We start from the raw sequence: 23,142 nt of genomic DNA, 5'->3' as shown, positions 1-23,142 counted from the left end.
CTACTGGTCCATGAACTCAAACTGATTGTACACTTTAGGCCAACAACTCGAAAAGTGATCGGATTTAGTCCGAAGACTCGTTGATTTGATCAAATAATGCCAAAACCGGCTTGAGAGTAACCGGCCACGTGGATGCCATGTCATCATTCTGTTGACAGCTTGTGAGTTCACTATTTTGTACAGGGGTCTATTTACAAATTGGTCTGCTTTTCTCAGAAAGCGCTTGTGAGTTCACTATTTTGTACAGGGTCCATTTACAAATTGGACTGCTTTTCTCAGAAAGCATGCTAAGGGCGTTTGGAGTGAAAAAGATATTAAGAAAATTGCATCACCCAGGTCTTGAACGTGGGCTGTTTCGGATTTAGTAATGCCTCAATGACCACCAAATTAACACCAGGCTTGTGCACTAGTCTACAGCCCACATCTTATATTTTCATCTAGAATAAGGAGAGAGAGAAAAATAAGAAGGTCCTGCATGTTACGATTAAGAATCGTGGGAAACTGCTCGACACCCAATACGGGTCCGGCTATCTCATATATATAAGGGTGCATGTAGTGTCCAAAATACAATATACAGGGTATACATAGAAGCTACATACAGACATTATCTAACACCCTCACTCGGTCTTAACTGTGACCTGAAGTATAAAGCAAGTTAAGATTGCGCCTACAACCTTCAAACTGAGGTTGTGGAAGTGGCTTCATGAAGATGCCAGCAAGTTAATCTTTGGAGGAGATGAACTTGATATGGAGAAGCTTCTGTGCAACACGTTCCCTCACAAAGTGATAGTTAACTTTGATGTTATTGGTACGAGCATGGAAAACTGGATTAGATGAAAGGTACGTGGCACCAAGATTATCACACCAAAGAACCGGTGGCTGCTCTTGAGAGACTCCCAACTCTCTCAAAAGAGACTGTACCCAAATGAGCTCAGCCGTGGCATTGGCAACCACCTTATACTCTGCTTCAGTGCTACTCCGAGAGACTGTGGCTTGCTTGCGCGCACTCCAGGCGATCAAGTTGTGACCAAAGAAGACAGCATAGCCCCACGTTGATCGCTGGTCATCCTAGCCCAATCAGCATCAGGAAACGCCGAGAGAGCACTCGAGTAGGTAGACCGAAGATGCAAACCATAGGAGACAGTATGAGAGAGATAACACAGTATGCGCTTCACAGCTGACCAGTGTGAAGACCGAGGAGCATGAAGATACTGACCACACGGTTTACCGCATAGGAGATGTCCGGTCGCGTGATAGTCAAGTACTGCAACCCATCAACAATACTGTGGTACTCTGTAGATCATCTGAAGGAAGCAAGGCACCATCCAAAGCTGATAACCGATCAATTGCAGATATAGGGGTGGTAGCATGCTTGCATTGTAACATACCAGCATGTCGCAGGAAGTCCAAGGAATACTTATGCTGAGTGAGAGTCAGGCCAACAGGAGACCTTGAAACCTCCAGGCCGAGGAAGTAATGGAGAGTATCTAGATCCTTGGAGCAAAATGACCACTAAGAGCGGATAGCAGACGACCAGCAGCAGTCACACCGAGGAGCTGATAAGAATAATGTCATCAGCATAAACCAGCAGGTACATAGTAACCCCAGGACGATGGAACATGAACAGAGATGTGTCAGCAGTGGACGGAGCAAACCCAAGACGTCGAAGAACCGAGCCAAGTCGGGCATAGCATGCACGGGGAGCCTGCTTAAGTCCATAAAGCTCCTTAACAAGACGACACAAATGATACGGATGAGCCGGATCAACAAAACCTGGAGGTTGCCGCATGTAGACCTCTTCCTCCAAGACCCCATGGAGAAACGCATTCTGGACATCAAGCTGACATAGAGACCACCCTTGGGCAACAGCCAAGGACAGAAGCAGACGAATGGTGGTAGGTTTGACAACTGGACTGAAGGTATCCTCATAATCAAGACCATACCATTGTTTAAACCCTTTAGCCACCAATCGTGCCTTGTACCGCTCAATAGATCCATCAGCATGCATCTTTACCTTAAACACCCACTTGTTGGTGAACGTAGTAATTTCAAAAAAATTCTTACGAACACGCAAGATCATGGTGATCCATAGCAACGAGAGGGGAGAGTGATGTCCACGTACCCTCGTAGACCGAAAGCGGAAGTGTTATCACAACGCGGTTGATGTAGTCGTACGTCTTCACGATCCGACTGATCAAGTACCGAACGCACGGCACCTCCGAGTTCAGCACACGTTCAGCCCGATGACGTCCCTCGAACTCCGATCCAGCCGAGTGTTGAGGGAGAGTTTCGTCAGCACGACGGCGTGGTGACGATGATGATGTTCTACAGACGCAGGGCTTCGCCTAAGCACCGCTACGATATTATCGAGGTGGACTATGGTGGAGGGGGGCACCGCACACGGCTAAAAGATCAATGATCAATTGTTGTCCCTTTGGGGTGCCCCCCTGCCCCCGTATATAAAGGAGCAAGGGGGGGAGAGGCGGCCGGCCAGGAGAGGGGCGCGCCAGGAGGAGTCCTACTCCCACCGGGAGTAGGACTCCCTCCCTTCCTTGTTGGATTAGGAGAAGGGGGGAAAGAGGAGGAGGAGAAGAAGGAAAGGGGGGCGCCCCCCCTCCTTGTCCAATTCGGACTAGAGGGGGAGGGGGGCGCGGCCTGCCCTGGCCGCCCCTCCTCTTCTCCACTAAGGCCCATATAGGCCCATTAATCCCCTGCGGGGGTTCCGCTAACCCCCGGTACTCCGGCATATATCCGATAACCCCCGGAACCATTCCGGTGTCCGAATATAGTCGTCCAATATATCAATCTTCATGTCTCGACCATTTCGAGACTCCTCGTTATGTCCGTCATCACATCCGGGACTCCGAACAACCTTCGGTACATCAAAACATATAAACTCATAATATAACTGTCATCGAAACTTTAAGCGTGCGGACCCTACGGGTTCGAAAACAATGTAGACATGACCGAGACACGTCTCCGATCAATAACCAATAGAGGAACCTGGATGCTCATATTGGCTCCCACATATTCTACGAAGATCTTTATCGGTCAAACCGCATAACAACATACGTTGTTCCCATTGTCATCGGTATGTTACTTGCCCGAGATTCGATCGTCGGTATCTCAATACCTAGTTCAATATCGTTACCGGCAAGTCTCTTTACTCGTTCTGTAATACATCATCCGGCAACTAACTCATTAGTTGCAATGCTTGCAAGTCTTAAGTGATGTGCATTACCGAGTGGGCCCAGAGATACCTGTCCGACAATCGGAGTGACAAATCCTAATCTCGAAATACGCCAACCCAACAAGTACCTTCGGAGACACCTGTAGAGCACCTTTATAATCACCCAGTTACGTTGTGACGTTTGGTAGCACACAAAGTGTTCCTCCGGTAAACGGGAGTTGCATAATCTCATAGTCATAGGAACATGTATAAGTCATGAAGAAAGCAATAGCAGAATACTAAACGATCGTGTGCTAAGCTAACGGAATGGGTCAAGTCAATCACATCATTCTCCTAATGATGTGATCCAGTTAATCAAATGACAACTCATGACAATGGTTAGGAAACATAACCATCTTTGATCAACAAGCTAGTCAAGTAGAAGCATACTAGTGACACTCTGTTTGTCTATGTATTCAAACTAGTATTATGTTTCCGGTTAATACAATTCTAGCATGAATAATAAACATTTATCATGATATAAGGAAATAAATAATAACTTTATTATTGCCTCTAGGGCATATTTCCTTCACCACTTGGAGTCAATGATGTTGACACCAGACACAGGAGGAACCAAGCGCCATGTATCATTCCTCTGTATTGCCTGAAACTCCTGCTCCATGGCACTGCGCCAATGGCGAATCCAAAGAGCCGCCTTAAAATGTCGAGGCTCAGTAGTGGGGTCAGCATCTGTCTGTGCCATACACGCCGCAATCCACGCAATCGTGCCGTCAGTACACTCCTTCGGCCGAAAAATACCACTCTGACCACGTGGACGAGGACGCGGAACAGCGATAGGCGGCAGAGGTGGCGGTGGAGACGGGGTCGATGAAGATGACGATGATGATGCATACTGCTCCCCAGATGCAGAACCAGCCACACCAGGTGACTGGCCAGGCAAGGGAGTCGGCTCGGGCGCGGATGCCTGCTCGGCCGACACAAGCGGGGACGCCGGCTCGGCCGGCGCGTCGGCAAGCTTTGTAGTGCCCAGCTCGGACAACCCCGTCGGCAGGCCAGGTGACGGAGGGACGTCACGAGCGGGCATGGCGGACATCCGAGGAGACGCGGGCAGCTGCTCATCCAGAAGCTCAAGGCGTGCTCTGCACCCAGTACCTGCACCATGGTTATGTAGCAACAAGGGAGTATATGCAGCATAAACAAATTGACCAGACAACGGTAAACTAGATTTCTCAGGTGAAGTGGGAGTGGTGAAGGTGACCGGAAGTGCGGAAAAAGGAAAATATTCTCATCAAACACCACATCACGTGAGATGTAGATGCAGTTAGAGGGAACATGAAGACACTTGTACCCTTTATGAAGAGAACTATAACCAAGAAATACACACTGTTTAAACCGAAACTCCAACTTTTGTTGGTTATATGGACGAAGATGTGGCCAACACGCGCACCCAAAGACCTTGAGAAATGTATAATCAGGAACTTCATTCAGCAAGAGCTCAAGTGGTGTTTTCATCTAACGGAGTCGTGTAGGGAGTCTGTCAATGAGAAAGCATGCGGCGGAAAACGCATCACTCCAAAACCGGAAAGGGATGGAGGCATGGGCAAGCAAAGCAAGACCAGTCTCAACTATATGACGATGCTTACGCTTAGCTACACCGTTTTGCTGATGTGTATGAGGACAAGAAACACGATTTGTAATTCCAAGCTTATTAAAGAATGAATTGAGGTCGTGATACTCACCACCCCAATCGGATTGCACATGAATGATTTTATGATTGAGCAAACGCTCAACATGTGCTTGGAATTGCAAGAAAACATTAAACACATCAGACTTGCATTTAAGAAGATAAAGCCAAGTGAACCGACTGTAAGCATCAATGAAACTGACATAGTAATTATGACCACTAACAGAGGTTTGGGCATGGCCCCATACATCCGAAAACACAAGTTCAAGCTGTTTATTGAATACACGACTCGACTCAAAAAAGGAAGCTGATGACTCTTGCCTTGCTGACGGGCATCACAAACTGCATCAACATGTTTATTTGACACTACTGGAAGCTCATGATGATGAAGTATGTCGGTGTCAAAACCAGCGGATCTCAGGTAGGGGGCCCCGAACTGTGCGTATGAGGATCGAAGGTAACAAAGGATGAGTGTGGGACACAATGTTTACCCAGGTTCGGTCCCTCATAATGGAGGTAATACCCTACGTCCTGCTTGATTGTATTTGATGAGTATGGGGTTACAAGAGTTGATCTACCTCGAGATCGTAATGCCCAAACCCTAGATGTCTAGCCTATATGAATTCTGATAGCCTCTACGGACTAAACCCTCCGGTTTATATATACACCGGAGGGGCCTAGGGTTGTACAAAGTCAGTTTGTAGAGGAAGGAAACTACATATCCGGACACCAACCTTGCCATCCACGCATAGGGGAGACCCGGACACGGGGGAAAGTCTTCCGCTTTGTATCTTCACGACCCATCAGTCTAGCCCATATCGAATAGCTCGGACACCCGAGGACCCCCTAATCCAGGACTCCCTCAAAGTACATGGCGAACAATAGGAGTGGCAGGATGACCAAGGCGCGCATGCCAATGTGATGGAGACACACGAACACCGCTGTAAGCACTAGGAGCTGGTGGCACATCAAGTGCACAGAGACCATTATTGCGCAGTCGTCCTCTAAGGAGTACGTCCCTCGTGTCCCGGTCCTTAACAAAAAAAATGAAAAGGATGAAATTCAGTAAGAACATTATTAGCACGAGTAAGTTTAGGAACTGAAAGCAAACTACGTGAAATAGAGGGAACACGAAGGACATTAAGAAGACGCAATTGTGTGGATCGACGTGTAAGAAGTGATGCCTGACCAATATGTGGGATGTGCATACCTTCCCCATTAGCTGTGCGAACCTGATCTGTGTCCACGGTACGGATCCTGTGTAGAGAGCTTGCCCATCTCACTCGTCAGGTGATTGGTAGCTCCCGTGTCCATGTACCAAGATGCATCAACTAGATAGGAAGGAGTATGCCCCTGCTCATGACTCGCCGGGACAGCCTGCTTCTCATTGCCCTTGCCATTGTTCCCGATCCCCAAGAAATCCTGTTTGAAACGACGATGACAACATGAGGCTAGGTGACCATCAAGCCCACACAGCTGGCAGGGGACCTGAGCTCCACATGAAGGACAGCAGACACAGACTCGACCTCCCGTGGAGGTAGTTGTGTTCGTGAACTAGGCGCGGTCGGCGGAGGTTTGCCACGAGGTGGTGGCTTGTAGGGCTTGCCCTTCCCACGCGTTGCTGCATTGGTGGAAGGGAAACTCGGCGTACAGCGACGAGCCTGGATGCGTTGTTCCGTAGCGAGAAGGCACGCGTACAACTCACGCGGCTGGATGGGAGTGTCTCGACCATTGATACTCTCCACCAAATTATCATAGTCGTCACTCAGTCCGTTCAGCACATAGGAGGTGAACTCCTCCGGACCAAGCGCCTTGCCAATGGAGGCAAGCGTGTCAGCCATACCCGTCACCTTGTTGAAGTAGTCGGTGATGGCGAGATCATGAAGCTTCACCTCCCCAAGCGCAGTGCGGATGGCGTGAGCCCGCGCCTGAGACTGCGAAGCAAAGCTGGTATGAAGGGTCATCCACGCGTCCCGAGACGTAGCGGCGAAGATGACTAGTGACGAGACCCCCTCCGTAAGAGAGGACTGGATGGCAGAAAGGATGGCCTGATCTTGACCCACCCACGCATGATGCCCCGGGTGATACGACGGAGGCACGGTAGAGTGCCATCAACAAAGCCGTCCAAGTAGCGACTACGGAGAAGTGGCAAGACCTAAGCATGCCACGTCAGGTATTTCTCCGTTGTTAGTTTCACCGGGATGAGATGGGCAAGGTAGAATGGAGCAACAGGTACACCATGATCCGAAGGCGGTGACGGCGCATAAAGACTCGAAGTGGAAGAACCACTCAGTAGGACGGAGGAAGCCACCAACTCCGTCGATGGACTGCCATAGGGCGCCCCGTACGAAGAGGATGTGCCATAAGGAGGCGCGGTCACCGAGGCTGTCGGGTAGGCATAGGCTAATGGCAGCGCAGACGAAGTTGGCCACGGATTGGCTAGGGCGACACAGTAGGAACCGCCCGCTGGCGGGTGCTGCGTGTGCGGAGCACCGTGATTCGGGTCGCCCGTTGGCGGCTGACCAGCACCACGGATCGGGTGGCCTTCGTGGATCGCGTGGCCTTCGTGGATCGGGTCGCCCGCTGGCGGGTGACTAGCGTCGTGGGTCGGGTGGCGCGAGTAGCCCGCTGGTGGGCACCCCCACCAGGATGCAGCAGCGGGCGGGGCAACATACAACCCGTGAACCCCGTACGCCCCGTGAACCCCGTACGCAGGCGGAGGCAAAGAAACTTGGCTGGGAGACAGAGCAGGGCCGTACGGCGCCGGTGCCGGGGCGGATCCAAAGGGCGCCGGCGGCGGGATAGCGTCGAGGGGGCCCGGCGGCAGCAGGGCACCGACGTCACCAGAGATCTGGGCGGCATCCATGGGAGCGCCCGACAGAGAGCGGCGGAGGCCGGGCCGGCGGCCGAAGCAGTGGTAGGGCCGGCGGAGATCGTGGCGGCGGCGACCGGTGCAGAGGCCATCGGGACGAGGCGAAAGCGAACGAATCAGACCTAATCTGATACCATGTTAGGATTTAGAATTGTGGGAAACTACTGGACACCCAATACGGGTCTGACTATCTCATCTATATAAGGGTACATGTATTGTATAAAATACAATATACAGGGTATACATAGAAGCTACATATAGACATTATCTAACATTGCGGATAGTTTTTCAATCAGGCGATCTCTTTCCTTATGTTTCGCTTGACTGTTACCTTGTTTGTTGGTAGATCGTAGCGTTCCCTGGTTTCAGAATTATGTGTTGGATGGTTTCAGAACTATGTGATCACTGGAAGAAAATTAAGAACTATGAATGCTAGTGCCATTAAAGTCATGTTTATATATATGTCTGAAGTGTGATTTATATCTTGAATGTGAGGTTTTGTATTGTCGTCAAGATGTACATATATATATATCACTTCTATATTTTCTGAAATCAACTAATTCTACATACATATTTAACTAGTGATTCTGCACAGATAAATAAAGTAGGCTGCCTGTTCGTACATGAGTGAGTTTGTGGTGTATCGATATGGAAGCTGATTTCTAACCCAAGTTCAAAAAAAAAGCTGATTTCTAACCCAGCCACGTGGGTTCAAGTTCGACATAACTCATGTTTTAATATTTACTTTTCTTCTGATTCTACGTTAGTATATATACAGCCTGGGCTGTAGTTTAGTGTGCAAGCTTGGTGTTGGTTTGGTGGTCATTGGGACATTACTAATTCCGAACAGCTCAGGTTCAAGTCCTTGGCAATGCAAATATTTTAATATATTTTTCATTCCAAACTCCCTTAGCATGTTCTGTGAGAAAAAAATTGTCCAATTTGCAAATAGACCCCTGTTATTTTGTCAAATCAACGAGTTTGCGGACTAAATCCGATCACTTCTCGAGTTGTTGGCCTAAAGTGTGCAATCAGTTTGAGTTCATGGCCAAGTGGCGCATTTCACTTCTATTTTTATCAGTGCATGCAATAGAGGAATTTGGAACCATAACAAAAACAAGAAGGCACGCGAGCAACGTGATGGAGATAGATCCTACGGAATGCCACACATCCTCATTCCCGCGGGAGCACACAAATATCAATCCCCACCGATGCTCTTATCCATTCAACCAGCGTCCAACACCATATCCAGCCATTGAGAACCATCCATCTCACTCTCGTCTTCTCCCCCGCAAGCCCCGCTGCAGCGCTAGCCACCGTTGTCCCTGTCCACTGCTGCAACTGCTCACCGGCGGAGCTACAACCGCACGCCGGCCGAAATATGAGTCGTTGTTGTGCTGGCGAGGGAGCTGTAAACTACGGTTGACGGAGCTGCAACATGCAGAGGCCAGCGCTGGAAACATGATGACCTCTGCTACTAGCTATCGGCACCAAGTGAACAGCGAACCATGCTTCGTGGCATGGGGTTGCTGCAACCGTGTGGCGGGGTGCTGCAACTGGCCATGGAGTTTCTGGAATCGGCGATGGCAAATGCTGGAATTGGGAGGAGACTTACTACGATGGCGAGGTATTTGCTGCAACTGGACAGCATAGTGTTGGAACTGGCCAAACAAGTACTACAACCGGTGACAGCCACTGCTACCACCGTTGACGGTCGTGTTGCGACGGCGGTGGCCGTTTTTGCTACAACCGCGGTTGTGGATACTGGGACCAACAAAAGTGAGTGCTGCTACCAGCGTTGGCGACTGCTTTTTTACTGGGGACCGTGATGGGTGGTGTTTTGCTACAACCGGCGGCGGTTTTTCGCTTGAACCGACACCTGCAGATGTTGGAGATGACAGAGGGCATGGGATGCTGCAACTGGCACCCATCGGCCTTGCCGTCGCGAGCAAGCGGGCGCCATGAATGGCGGCTTTTGTTCATGCAATGAGTTGTGTTGGGGATGGCGCGCCCCTGGGGCACTGTATTTTAGCATGTCCTGGCGGCGGTGCCTTTTTTCGTAGACATGCGATCCGATATTCTTGCTCGCTTGTGCCAAGTTTTAGAAAGAAATATACCTACCTCGGACATCACGTCTAAGGCTAGCTCCACCGAACGTACTCATCGACGCGACAAGCACCGCCGGCCTTAGCTTAATTAATTACTCTCCTCGCCGGCCGGCCGGCTCATCATCCGATAAGAAGAACACACGTACGCGCGTTCGAGGTGGTACGTACGTACAGGCGACCATGGCCGGCAGCAGCCGCGGAAGAGTGCCGGTCGACCACTCACCGCAGGCGCTGCCCACCGCTCTCAGCCCTACTAGGTCTGCACGTTCACCCTTGATTACCCCACCTTCTTTGTTACTCGAGTCTTTGTCCAATTGCGTTTGGTACTTCTGATTTCATCTCAAGTTTATCTAGTTAATTATGCTGGATTTTCCAAACTGAGATCCACTACCAGGCTAGACGATGAGCTCAACGTTGTTCAACTCTGATGTGGCTTATCGTAGCCATGAAAATTCGTGAAGCTTGATTATTTTCTCAATACATCTAGTTGGTCCTTCTTGTTTGCCTCACACAGCATTTCTGTATGAATTCTTTCTTCTGCTCTACTAACCTTAAATTTTTCACAGTGAAGGAAAAGTCGCTGTTGCTGCCGACAGGCCGTCCGTCTCAGGCTCTCCCTCGCCTCCTTTTTATGAACATCGTGATTGGACAGACCTCCTCGATGTCATGCTTCACCAAGTCATTGCTCTCCTGAGTTCATTCCAAGACTTTCTCGCCTTCGCTGGCACCTCCAGATCTTGGCGCTCCGCGGCCTCTTCATTTCCATCTATATATACATCCACCTTTCCCCCGCTCCACCTCAAACCTGATGCCCGTTATGCTCGTCGACAGCAGGACAGTGCCACGCGCATCCTTTTGTCGAAATGCAAATGGCAGCTTGTTGATCCTTCCAGGACAGCTTTGCCCCCTCGTTGTTTGGCCCCGCGAAATGCTCCAAGTTCAGCGCACTATTTAGGTTCCTCATACGGGTATCTTATATTCTTTGATCAGACGCATTGCCTACTTGTCAATGCGTACACTGGCACTAAAACGAAATCTCCCAAACTCCGACCTGGCAACAACTTTGGGAACTACTATTATGGGATTCTCACAGCTCCGCTCAATTCGTCCAACTCGTGTCTTCTCCTTTGTTCGAACACCTCTATGTTCCAGTGGAAGTCTGGAACACACTCATGGGTTGAGCAGCCATTTGCTTCTGGTGGTGCTCGCATCCTTCAGATCGTGTTCTTCAAAGGTCAGATGTTTGCCATCGACTTTCTTCAGAGAATCCACATTATGCAATTTTTGCCTCAGCTTGCCATGCATGAAGTAGCAGCTGTTAGGGGAGAGGACATGGTTATTGGCCTCCATTTCAAGCCATGGTTGGTGGTATGTGGCGAGAGGCTTCTCCTGGTTGACCTATCGGTAGTCTCTGACGAACTATATGGCATCCATGGTAAATTTCAAGGCTTTCACCTTGACTTGTCAACGGAACCAGCCAAGTGGGTGGAGATAGAGAAGTTGGAGAATTGGACACTCTTTATTACCTTTGATAGGAGGAACCCTACATTTTCTTGCATGAGCCCCGAGAGGTGGGGAGGAAAGAGCAACTGCATTTATGTTGCGAGACCTATTGAAGGTTCGGATGAACCTTGGACTGCGATCGAGCTTGGTCAACCAGTGCCGAGCACAACCAGAGCCATTTCATCCAGTCTAATGAGACCGCCGGGGGATGATGGCCATTTCAACCAGAGCCATTTCATCCATTTCATCCAGTCAACTGGAGAACCTATGGGTGCTCCCGAGCTCTGTTTATGATTTCGGACAGTGAGCCATTATTGTTGAGAAATGATATTATCACACACTTGAGATTCCTGCTACATTTTGTTGTTTGGGCAAAGTTTGTCTTATTTCAGAGTATTACGTAATGTTTTATCAGCACTGCTATACACACGATGTCCTCTGGCCGATTTATGCACGATGTTGTTAATCAAGCTGTTGGTGTTAGGAAGCAGCATCCACAACATCATCCGATCCGATTATGCATCGTGCACAAATCGGTCATGCACGTGGTGCACAAAGTAGTTTCGATGTTTTGATTAATTTCTTTCTTGTTTCAAAATGTATCATAATGCTTTGTTGTGTGCCGGCAAATCCACTTTGAAAAAAAGGTGGCACTTCCCATTACTGTTGCCAATCTTGGTGTTTCATGACCTGGCACCAATGGATTTGATACAATATTGTAATCTATGGTTTAAAAAACTCATCCTCAGATTTATGATACATCTTAAAGTTGACCCAGTTTCTGCAATTGGACACGTACAAATTTCAGTTGTAAGCAATGTGCACACATTTACAAATTACCGGGATACATTGAATGGGAGACTTGGAAGTGAAACCACGGCACCGATGAGCACATCAGCAGTAAGAAATTATATTCAGAGGCAGTTGGACAAATAAGGAATTTGATTCAATAGATTGCGGCAGAGTTGTGTCAGGACAAGATAATAACACACATAAAAAAATGGACTTCTTTTAGCTAATTTCTCTTTGCAGTTACCACTTCGTCATGGCAGTACTAATTAGCTGTGTGGTGATGCATGCTGCTACTACTACTACTACCTTTTAGCAACTTCAGTCTTAGCTGTGTGGACTGTGGAGACTAATGCAGGTGTAGGATTCAGGAGAGGGAGCGAGGAAAACAGCCAATGCAGGTGTAGGATTCAGGAGGGAGCGAGGGAAAGGATGCGAGCGCAGGCCTTGTAAAGGATGCCCAAATTTCTTAGATAAAAAATCAAGTGGGGATCTAATCTAGCCCTAACAAAGTACTCTCTCCATCCCAGTTGTTTTATATTTGTCAAGATACAGATGCATCTAGTGTACTAAGCAGGAGGCAGTTACATGCAAGATGAACCAAGAGAACAGGTGAAACCTTACCAGGGTGGAGGGAGAGAGAGCCTGCCTTGGAGATGATGGCGATGGGTGGGCGGTGCTTCTCATGAGTCCTTCTCCGGCAGTGTTGCCGCGGCGGCTCCCTCTTCCGTGCTGCAAAATTAGACCGACTCTGAAGAGTCCGAGCATGTTCTGGACCCAATTGTGATTTAGCAAAACTGCAATATGTCAAAGAAGAATTATCACAGCAGCAGATGTATCCAGGCGAATCTGATGCTTTCTGGCAAGAAAGTAAACTGGTGTGCAAGCAAAGCTGATTATTAAGTACATCTTTCTGTGCTTTACACTCCGCTTACAACAAAGTAAAATTTGGCAAGTGCTAATGCTACATGGCATATCCTGTGTCTTATCCAAGTTGCAAAAATCCATGCTCTGTGTTGCAAGGGGAAATTTTCATCAGAGCTTTGTAGTCTTGTAGAGCTGCAAGCCCTAGTTGCACAAGATGATCACTGGTAATCTGAGTAGAACATGCTCGGATACACCCATAGGGGTTGCAGATTGGGGCACCAGGTTCTATTGTATTCTATCATAGGACGGGCAGATGGATCTTGCTCATCGCCCACCACATGCACAATAAAAGAGTGAAGGCCCGGATAGTACAGCGACTTGCTCCTTCCTCCCCATCGTTCTGGACGGCTCCTCATATCACCCCCAGCAAAGAGTGCCCAATTGTCCAGCTGCTTTACCTCCACCCATTTTGCAGGGTTGGTTGACATGTCAAGGTGGTGTGCTACAAATACTGACCAGCCTGAAACATATGTGCTAAAACAGGAAACCATCAGAAGCATGTCACCACAGACCACCAGCCATGGTTTCACATATGAGCTTGGGGTCAGGTTGCTAACACATTCAGCTGTTATCTTCTGCAGACCAAGCTGGGGGGACAGCTGCAAAGTGTATATCTCATAGCAATCTGAACTGACCATTGAATTCCACAATCTGTTCTATCCATGCATGAGAAAGCTGGAGTTCAGACCAAAAGTCACTTCCGACCGGCCAATCAAACAAGGATGTTGTAGTGCTGACAAGGAAGTGTGAGTTGGATGATGCAAGGGGAGCTGTCAGGGTGCCACTGAAGTAGATCTCCCTCTCAAATTCACCGTTGAATGGGAGACGTGGAGGTGAAACCTTCGCACCGCTGAATACATCAACAACAAGACAATCTCCACCACGACAAAAAATTAGTTGACCATAGGAAGTGCCAGCGAAATGCATCTCCTGATAAATTTCTAAAGGAATCTGGTAGCAAAGGGGGACGTTCTTGTTGGTCGGATCAATGACTTTGCATGTGTGCAGGTCTTGACGACCATTGTTAGAAGAGAGGTCAGCAGCTTGAACACTGGCATTCAGTTGGACGAGGAGAGGCGGGAATTTGGAGCAGAAGGTATATTTGGATGGGTATGAGCAGAATGCAGCACGCCAAGAGCGACATGTTGCAGCAAAGGCAAGAATGTCACGGAAGGATCCTGACAAAGCAAGAATGGTGTGAAGTGGGTCATCTGGGAGGTCTGCCCAACCATCGAGCATGGACAGAGCAGGTAGTGTGGACCCAGAGGCGACACACAGTTTGCTAGGGCTTTGCATTATGGCAATCTCTCTGCAAAACATAACAAGTTGAAGGGCAACAAATTAGAAAGACAAGACAATGACGAAATGAAAACTGAAAACATAGATAGCCTGTTAGAAGTTAAAACCATGGATAAACATATGTTGTTCTTTGGGTCTAATGTATGCCCTGTATCAAGACTTGTTATGCACATGTAAAAATATATGTAATTTTAATGGTTGGTTTTGGGTGGATTCTTCCTTATATTATGGGACTCATTAGGAAAGCCCCCGATTTCATTAGGGAAAACTGTTGAAACTACAAAAGAGAAGCAAAAATAAAAGGTTCCAAAAAAAGTGTAGAACACCAAGGGACCATGACTGACCATGGGGTAACGGTCCTTGCTCACAGAGAAAACATATCAGCATCCAACTCATCGGTAGGATTTCACGTTCAAGAATTGATACAATAACATGAAAAAAAAACATAAATTTTCACTGAAAAAAACATATCAGGAAACCATCACCTGACCACGTGACACATGTGGTAAGCAATCCAAACAATTCCAAAAAAAAAAAGGAAACCATCACCTGAAAGGCTAGAACTTCATTGCAAGACACCTATGCATCTTCAGACCATGAGATTATAAATGTGACAGCAAATGCAAATATGCAACTGCCCGGTACACCGACATATTAATTAATGTATTCTATCTTCCCACTCCATCTAAAGATCGTTATGTGGTACGCGAAACACACTAATTTCTTTCTCAAAACACCGCCCCAAATCAAATTCCAGTCTTCTATAAGTATTAATCAGAGTTTTTTTCTTGAATGGGTATGCGAGATACACAAATTTCTTCTTCTCTGAAAACCACTGTTACTAATCAGAGTTTTGGTACTAAACTGTACACACCTACTGTATATGTTGCCTCGAAATCTTGTGACGCTGGTAACGCTAATTAGAGTTTTGTGCTAAGCGGTAGGGCTGGATTTAGAGGCAGAAGTGTAAACGGGAGGGAGGGGGTGGAGTGGCGCAGAAACCAAGATGAACTCAGAATTCAGGGGAAATGAAACTAGGGCTTTGGCCAGAGAGAGGGGGGTGGAGGGAGGGGAGGGGAGAGAGCGCAGGCCTTGCTGGGGGAAGGAGGTAGAGGTCGGCGAAGAGGGCGCGGTGGCTGACGAACGCCGGTGTCTTCTCTGGCGGCAGGTGGTGGCTCCGGCAGACCTCGCCTTCCCTTAGAGCATCTCCAACAGCCGCGCCAAAAGGCGCGCGCACGGTAAACTGGGCTTTTAGCGCGCGCGGGACGTTTTCGCGCGCTTCAGCGGTGGCGGGAAACTAGCGCGCGCGGGAAACGGTTGCGCGCGCACGGGAAAAGGCGGCAGCTTGCGCGCTAGATTTGGCACACCGCGTCCGGCGCGCCTATAAATTGCAGCGCCCTCTGCCGCTCTCTCTTGCTCTCTCTAGGGCTTTCTCTCCTCGCCGCCGACACCACACCACCGCGCCACCATGCCGCCTCACCGCCTGGGAGGTTCGGGCTACCGCGGCGTCCGCCCGGCACCTACTCCGCCTCGATCCGGTTGGGCGGCGGCGTGCGTCTCGGCCTCGGAACCTTCGACACCGCCCAGGACGGCGCCCGCGCGTACGACGCTGCGGCGTGGCGCCTCCGGCGGTCCCATTGGGACATGAACTTCACCGACGTGGCGACGCCGGAGCAGGCACAGGAGTTGGCTCCTTTCCCGCGGCTTATCACCGACGAGGATCGGCGCAAAAACCGGAGGCGGGAGCGCCATCTCAGCCTAGCCGAGATGGACGAGGAAGCCATGGCGCTGTGGAGGCAACGCTTCCCGCAAGATATCATCAACGAGGAACAGTTCTTCGCCGAGAGGAGGGCGGAGAGGGAGGAGAGGAGGAAGGAGCGAGGACAAGCGAACGCGGAAGGCGGTCGCTAAATACAACATCGCGCTAGGAGATGCATCGTCCTGGGACTCCCGCGACGAGCGGTTCCTTAACGCCTACGCTCCAACGTCTGAGGAGGACATCACCGAGGCAGAGTCCGAGTCGGAGAATGACGAGTAATAGTAGTTTTTCGTTTTATTTCTGTATCGTAGAACTATGTATTGTAGGAAAAGACTATGAAATATGTACACATTTTTATAAAATATAGCGCGCCTGCTGGAGCGGCTCGGACGCGCTTTATTTTACAGCGGCCCAACGCACCGCCGCGCGCAAAACCTGGCTCACCCGGCACTGTATTCTCACTTTTAATGCGCCGCGCAACCTGTTGGAGATGCTCTTACGCTTCACACTTGTCTCTGCTTCTGCTGCTGCTGCTTCCAAAAGCTCTCGCGTCGTCTCCTCTAGCTTATCTTGGTGTGGGCTAACCTTGGGTCGTGCTTGGGCAAGGCCCATGCACACGAGTTGAAGCTAGACGTTGGCCCACACTTAAAGTCTCCCTCATGTGTCAATATTTTTTTTAAAGTCTCCCTCAAAAACAAAAACTTAATGGTCTCCCTACATTCAAATTAATTGTAATTTATGTTTTTCCTAAATCTAACTTTTAAAGTTTGACCAAGTTTTATTTATCCAGCTTTCTTTGATTCTAGTTTTCTTTTTGTGCTTATATTTTTTCTCTTTCTTTTTACTTTGGTCCTTTTTTCTATTTTCTTTCTTTTTAAAAACTTTTTCCTTTGTAACACACGAATATTTTTTATGAGGCACATAAACAATTGTAGTTTTTGATATTCTTTTGCATAAACTTTATCAAAATTTCCACTGTTTGACTTGAAACCAAATTTATTCGCCTTTTTTTCAAGCACGGAGAGACTACAACACTCCTCTTAAAAAACAGAGCCTACACAAGTACTTCCTCCATCCCAAAATAAGTGACTCAACTTTGTACTAAAGTGGGACGGAGGGAGTAGTATCCATGGAATTTTTCTTCACACTTTATATTTGGTCTCCATGTAGCAATTATGGGACAGGCTATACATCAGTAAACTGAAAAACAATTTACGGTCACTCACTTTTTTTTTCCGTCGTGGTGTTGCATGTGATTGACGTGAGAAAATAACTCGCTCGAGGTGATTGACGTCCCGAGGGTTGCACTTGCCGCCCCTGATTGAGGTGTCCAGGGCTGCACTATCTCGTGCAAGCATGGTCCATCACAAGTTATGCATGTGATTGGTACCCCAGCGGCCCAGCCTACTCATCGTCGTTTATCCTACAACGGCCCGTTGATGAATAAAGCGAAAATAAAGGAAAACAACAAATGAAAATTTTCAAGTGGAGAAAGAATTATTTAATGCACAAAATAATGAAAAAACATAGCAAAGAATTTACACAAAAATTGCGCTTTTGTACCATATAGAAGAAAAAGCATATAAGAGTTGAATTTACGGAAAAAAAAGAAGTTCCCTAAGCAGAAATTAGAGAAATTGGTATTGCCTTTTAAGAAAAAATAAATAAATTAAAACAAGTATTGAAAAAAAATTGTACACAATCTACACAAAAATTGTATCTTCATAATATGCAAAAATAAGCATATAATAGTGAAAGTTTCAAAAAAAATTCTAAGAAGTAAAGGATTAGTGCCATCGGTATTACCTTTAGAAAATGAAATGAAATGAAATGAAAACTAAAACTAAAACCAAATAAAAAAATAAAGTTTTTCTAAGGAAGAATGAATTAGTGACGTTTGTATTACCCTTTCAAAATAAAAAATCTAAATAAAAATCAAGATAATGAAGTTTTCTAAGACGGAATAGACCTTTAAGAAGAACAAAAAAACTTAATAAACTTGCACACAACTTTAGACTGAAAATGCACATTTTGGAGTATGCAAAGAATAAGCATACAATAGTGCAATTTTCACATTCTACGATAATATACACATATATTATTTGTACTTGCATGTATACTTAAACACACAAAAATAAAAAATAATATTTTCTAAGAAGGAATGAATTAGTGACATTAGTATTATCCACTAAGAAGAAATAAAATGAAAACAATAATAATAACAAAATGTGCACATAATTTGCACACAAATTACATTTTTTATAATATGAAAGAATAGACACATAATAGTGAAATATTGCAAAAGAAGATGTTACTAAGATGTTAGGAATTAATGGTATTGGTATTACACTTACAGAAGAAAACAAATTATATAAAAAACTAAAAAAATAATGAAATACTTATTTACATTAAAATGATATAAAATTAAAAAAATAAAAAACAACTACTAAAGAAAGAAAAAAAACAAAAGCAAAAAAACTTATAAAAACGAAACAAAAATATAAAAAACAAGGGAGAAAGAGGAAGGCTATGTCACACAGCAATGGGCTTTGGCCCATTAACAAACTGACTGACCCAAATATGAGGTCAGTAAAAAAAAACAGCCGAAAAGAACACACAGACCATCCCAGAAAAAATAGATACACAAATCTTAAAGCAGAAATGAACAGCTCGAAAATCGACTGACCCAAAATTAATTTCCAGGCGACTTGCATATAGCTAAACTGAGCAATTTTTGGGATTCCTAAAGCTGTAGGCGATCAAAACTGCAGCTTTAATACTGCAACATAATTCTCGTTGGACTAACTTTTTTTGTAAAAAAAACAAATTCTATCGTCTCAAGATCACTGGTGAGGAAAAATATTTTTTCTCCATCGGGAGCTCTGCCTACGCCATATGTTCATGTAGGCTATTCTCTGAACATAAGATGAAACTGAAGATACAGGCCCCACTATTCCTCTTGAGGCAAAGCTACACCTGAAACTTGTGAGTTCCAGCAAATAGTTAAACAGCACACCTAATAACTGATAAAAGGAACACACACCTCTTTCTAAGGTCTAAGCACTTCCGTGCATGCTGAACTAAGCGGCTAGAAACCTACCTATTCCAGCACAAATAAGCAAAACGTGGTACTTTTCTTAATGCAAAACGTATTACATATTCGTCTATTGTAAAGATTAAACAGAAAACGGAATGGCGAACTAACTGAAAAATCTTGAGTAAAAGTCTCCCACGGTGTTCTGAAAACAGAAGGATGGAACTAACAGCAAAAATCTTTGGCCCTCCTTCCACCATGAAAATCACCCATCCAAAGCTGTAGACGTCTTTGATGTTTTTTCAGAAGAAGCTTGTAGAGCAGCATGCCGTAGTTGCACACTGACGATCACTAGCCATCGGAACTGAACATGCTCGGATACACCCAGAAGGCCTGCACCTTCTTGTACCTCTTCCTCCCATAGAAAAGATTGGGGTCATTGGAAGGATCCCACACAGCCTCTGCATCGTCACCCAACCCATGTATGGTCAAAGGCTGAAAGTTATGGGCGTAGTATAGCCGGTTACTCCACCCTCCCCATTGTTCCGGGCTCGAGCAAGAAAACGACGGGCTCCTGAAATCACGCCCTACAAAGAGTGCCCAGTTGTCCAGCTTCTTCACCTCCACCCATTTTGCAGGTCTGGTCGACATATCAAGACGGTATGGTTTATATAGGACTGGTGCTTTAGATGACAACAAGCTAGCATAATCGCCAACAATGAGAAGCACGTCACCACAGACCACTAGCCATGGGCTTTGTGGGCATTTGGCCATGCCGTCCCACAAGCTGCTGGTTGTTATCTGCTCCAGGCCAAGCTGGGGGGCCAACTTCAGAATGTTGACCCTCCAATGGCAATCCAGTGCGATGAACTGACCGTCGAATTCCACAATCTGATCTATGCGTTGTGAATACGTAAGCTTGAGTTGACACCAAGAGTCACTTCCAAAGGGCCAATCAAACAGGGAGCAATGGGTGCTGACTAGTAGATGGCAGTTCGGTGATGCAGGGGGCGCTGTCAGGGTGCCATAGTAGTAGAAGAACTCAAACCCGCAATTCAATGGAAGAGATGGAGGTGAAAATTCAGCACCCGTGAACACATCAACAATAAAAAATTCCCTTTGAGGCAGCAGATGAGATGCCCATAGGAAGAGCCAACAAACCACATGTTCTCAAAAGTTTTTCGAGGAATCTGGCAGCAAACACTACCGGAATCGCACCCTATGCCGACGGCCAGGGCCGTCGGCATAGCCCTGACTGGCCGTCGGCAACATATCCGTCGGCGTAGCCCGGGTGGCCGTCGGCATATAAAGGCCGTCGGCATAGGACCTATCCCGACGGTGTTCGTACATCTATGCCGACGGCCCTGGCCGTCGGCAACGTTACCTCCTAACGGCGGCCGCCGTCAAGTGCTGACCAACGCCTGCCACGTGGCAGCAACTAGGCTCTCCTGGGGCAGGGCTATGCCGACGGCCTGGCCGTCGGCTTAGTTTGAAACTGTGCCGACGGCTAGGCCGTCGGCATAGACCTGCCACGTGTCAGCCACTAGGAGCTCACGCCAGCTCTATGCCGACGGCCTAGCCGTCGGCATAGTTTCTGTCTACTTTTTTTTTCTTTTTTCTGTTTTGTTTCAGCTCAATTCATTTGAATATATACAGCATATATAAGGATCATACAGCAATATATGCATCACATAACAATAAGGAGCAGCATCACACAACAAATTCATCATCACACATCATAAGAAGCATCGCAAAGCATAAACATATAAGTATCATCACCACCAAAGCATATAATAATCTCACAAACAACAATAAGAAACATCACTAGCATATAAGTATCATCACCACCAAGACCGCCACAATGTGACCAAAAAGCTTAAGCGCCAGGACGTCGAGCACCGCGGAGGTCGTCACCGCCAAGACCGCCGAAGCCCAGGTCGTCACTGCTAGCGGCAGCGCTACCGCCAAGACCGCCTCCACCTCCGCCTCCGCCTCCGTGGATCGGAGTGGTCGGGCTCCGTGTCTCCGGAGTGCTGCCAAGACCACCGCCAACGGTAGATCCACCTGTTCCCTGGATGTTGAAAAGACATGTTAACGGGATATATGACTGTGTCGAAAGGCATGACATGCTTTGGGTGAATAGATTGGGGATGAACTAACCGGCGAGGGGCCAGCGTTCTGTGCCACAAACTCCTCAAAGGTCAGCAGCACTGGTTGTGCTGGAGGACATGGTGCTGGCTGCAACTGAGGACACCTGCGGGCCGCCATTTCCTGAAAAGCCTGCTGCATCTGGCGATCCCTCTGCACCTGGTGTTCATAAAGCCTCTCATGCCACGCCATGGTCTCCTGGCGTGTGTACTCCAGGTAGGCCTACGGTATGACATGATGGAACTCATAAAACTACTAAATGCGGAAAATAAAGTGAGCAATGAAGATAAGAGGGAAAATACTTACAGATTGTTGCTCCTGAAAGAGGGACTGTGACTGTGCACTGGTCACTGGCTGGCTTGTGCGCTGGCTCAGGCTCGGGTCGATCCGACGGAGCTGTGTGTAGGAGATAGTAGGAGTGATCACAGCATCGAGAACCGCCTCTCGACCGTGCTCCTTGGGCCCCATGCCCACCACCACCCTCTCGTCCAGATCCGCCGCAATGGGGTCAGGTGTGTCAGGATGTAACTTCAAATACCCTTCGGAATAGGCCTTCTTCCTCCCCGCGGTCTTCTTGCCGTAGTACTTGGGCTCGCCAGGCTTGGGGTCCTTCCGCGTATGGGCGATCTCCCACGCCTGCATGTCTGAGCGCGGCCGCTTCAGTTTCTCCTCCCGCACCACCAAACAGAGGTTAGTCATACATAAGAAAGTGATGGTAAATAGAAGAAGAATAATGTTTAATGGGGTTAGTCATACATTAACTGCCTTCTAGAGATAGTGGTTTCGGTTTCCCTGAGCATGTACTCCCTCCTTCCCTCGGTTAGCCTTGTTTTTGATTCTCATAGCCGCCCAGGCTCCAGCCTCATCACACCAAAGATCCACCAATGCCGCCCAGGACTCGTCTTTTCCATAACACCAATTTGGACACACCTACATAATAAAAGCATAATGGCATGTCAACACGAAATGGTGAAATGTACCACAAGGTAATGAAAGCATAATGAAAAATCTTTTATACTTACCGCCAAGAACTCGTCCCTCTCCAAGGTAATGCCCATCCTCCGCGCTTCTTCCTTGGTCATCTTCACACCAAGATAGTCGTGGTAGTATGTCGAGATAGCCACATAGCGCACCTCGTACTGCATCTGGCGGGCCTTCTTCTTGCATTGGCGCAGCACGATCTGGTCCGCTCTGGCCCTATGCTCCGGAAGAACTCGATAGAATTTCTACAATCATGCATGAAACAAGAATGGAAGAAGCCATGAGTTAAATCATTCATGAAACTAGAATGGACTTGTGCTTCTGAAGAGAACTCACCCAGAAAATAGTGATCACGGCCTTGGCATGGGTCTCATGGTCCGCGTGGAGGGCCGCTTCCGAGTGGTCCCAGCTCGTGGCCAAAACCCGACGGTCCGGGTGCCTGACTGGATCCGTACAGTACAACCCCGACCAGTATAACTTCAGCAAGACGGTGATGAGGCCGTTGGGAATACAGACCCCTTTAGAATATATCCAGTTGCTGCAAAAGAATGAACTATTAGCATGTGACAAGCAAAATAAATAACAACCGGAATAAGCATGTGACAAGCAAAATAATGAAATTATTATAAAGTGGAACTTACTCTTTCCCCGTGGGCTCAATGAGCCACTTCTGCTCCTCAGTAGCAGGAACCTGCTTTGGTAGCTTTGCGTTACCACGCAGCCACCCCTTGTTGTCAACCCCCTTCCCGTCACCACCATCATCCCCGCCACCACCCTCCTCCTCGCCTGCCTCCCCCTCCCCAACCTCCTCCTCCTCCTCCTCCTCCTCCTCCTCCTCCTCGTCTGCC

At 47.6% G+C, this 23,142-nt stretch overlaps 1 protein-coding gene and 2 pseudogenes across 1 annotated transcript; 1 reads left to right on the top strand and 2 right to left on the bottom strand.

Moving 5' to 3' along the window:
* The first annotated feature begins 10,034 nt into the window (after positions 1 to 10,034).
* LOC123170636 (uncharacterized) lies at positions 10,035 to 11,651 on the top strand. Its single transcript, XM_044588461.1, has 2 exons — positions 10,035 to 10,111; positions 10,421 to 11,651. The coding sequence occupies exons 1-2, from the start codon at positions 10,035 to 10,037 to the stop codon at positions 11,649 to 11,651; spliced, it is 1,308 nt and encodes a 435-aa protein (XP_044444396.1).
* Positions 11,652 to 13,231: 1,580 nt separating this feature from the next.
* On the bottom strand, positions 13,232 to 14,369 carry LOC123164944 (uncharacterized; annotated as a pseudogene).
* A 5,007-nt stretch (positions 14,370 to 19,376) lies between these two features.
* LOC123170138 (uncharacterized) overlaps positions 19,377 to 23,142 on the bottom strand; it is a 20,338-nt pseudogene continuing 16,572 nt past the window's right edge.

The sequence above is a fragment of the Triticum aestivum genome, chromosome 7D, assembly GCF_018294505.1.
Source record: "Triticum aestivum cultivar Chinese Spring chromosome 7D, IWGSC CS RefSeq v2.1, whole genome shotgun sequence".
In the NCBI taxonomy this organism is placed as follows: Eukaryota; Viridiplantae; Streptophyta; class Magnoliopsida; order Poales; family Poaceae; genus Triticum; species Triticum aestivum.
This window is presented reverse-complemented; position numbering and strand designations above follow the sequence as displayed.

Excerpts from the sequence above, each read along its gene's own strand:
- LOC123170636 (XM_044588461.1), top strand. The coding sequence starts at position 10,035 with ATGGCCGGCAGCAGCCGCGGAAGAGTGCCGGTCGACCACTCACCGCAG. Across the intron at positions 10,112-10,420 it reads ACCGCTCTCAGCCCTACTAG|TGAAGGAAAAGTCGCTGTTG; the intron begins GTCTGCACGTTC and ends AATTTTTCACAG.